This window comes from Sinocyclocheilus grahami, unplaced genomic scaffold (genome assembly GCF_001515645.1).
Source record: "Sinocyclocheilus grahami isolate Dianchi unplaced genomic scaffold, SAMN03320097.WGS_v1.1 scaffold11123.1, whole genome shotgun sequence".
Taxonomy (NCBI): Eukaryota; Metazoa; Chordata; class Actinopteri; order Cypriniformes; family Cyprinidae; genus Sinocyclocheilus; species Sinocyclocheilus grahami.
Window position 1 is genome coordinate 19438 of NW_015513637.1, and position 931 is coordinate 20368.

Below are 931 nucleotides of genomic sequence, written 5' to 3' on the forward strand. Positions count from 1 at the left end.
TGCATTTTTGTAAGGCACGCATTACCTAAAGAGTGAGTCTCTATGGTTGTACATGACATTTCAAATAAATGCTTCTCTTTACAGCGAGCTGATTTGGCAGTGTCTGCCATAACTATAACACCAGAGCGAGAGAACGTAGTGGACTTCAGCAAGCGCTACATGGACTACTCTGTAGGGATCCTACATCGCAAACCCGAGGAGAAGATCAACATTTTTTCTTTGTTTGCCCCTTTTGACTTGGCTGTGTGGGCCTGTATCGCAGCTGCCATTCCTGTGGTGGGCGTTCTGATCTTCCTGCTGACACGGATGCAGATGCTCCGCTCCCAGAATCCTCCAGGAGCCCATCACACTTCATCCATGTCTAACTCGTTGCATAGTGCTATATGGATTGTCTACGGAGCTTTTGTACAACAAGGTACTTCAAAGAATTCCTCTCTCATGTGTACATTCAAAGGCACCTTCAGAAACAACTTATCAGCTTAGAAGTGCAGCCAGAGGATCAGTTGATGATTTGACTCAGAGCTTAGAAAGTGACAAGAGTGTCAATACATTGCTCCCTCTTAAACATGTAAGCATCTGCTAATGAAAGCATTCTTTAGGAGCTGTAAACATTTAGTGTTTGCAGATATTCAGAGAATAGTTTATCTAAAAATGAAAATCATGTATTCACCCATTCCAAACCCATGCAACACAAAAGGAGATATTTTGTAGAATTTTGTTCGTTTGTTTGTTTTTTAATCTTGAATGTGAAAGTATGTGTGAATGTGTCCAGGTGACAGCAAAGCACCATAAAAATATAATTTAAGCAGTTTAGTCACTACCACTATCTGAGTAGTTTTAGCATGTTAATTGGTATGACTATGCTAATTTATTTGGTCTTGGTGGAATAAATCTGCTACATAAGTTGTTGTTGCTGCTACTGTTATTGCTT

General features: G+C 40.2%; 1 protein-coding gene across 1 annotated transcript in view; it reads left to right on the top strand.

The window, feature by feature from the left end:
* The window catches only part of LOC107578612 (glutamate receptor ionotropic, delta-1-like), a gene marked incomplete at both ends in the record, with an annotated part of 4216 nt that overhangs the window by 1756 nt on the left and 1529 nt on the right, over positions 1-931 (top strand). Inside the window, one exon of the mRNA XM_016264554.1 lies at positions 85-415. Coding sequence (XP_016120040.1) covers positions 85-415 — 331 coding nt within the window. The remainder of the gene's footprint in view (positions 1-84; positions 416-931) is intronic.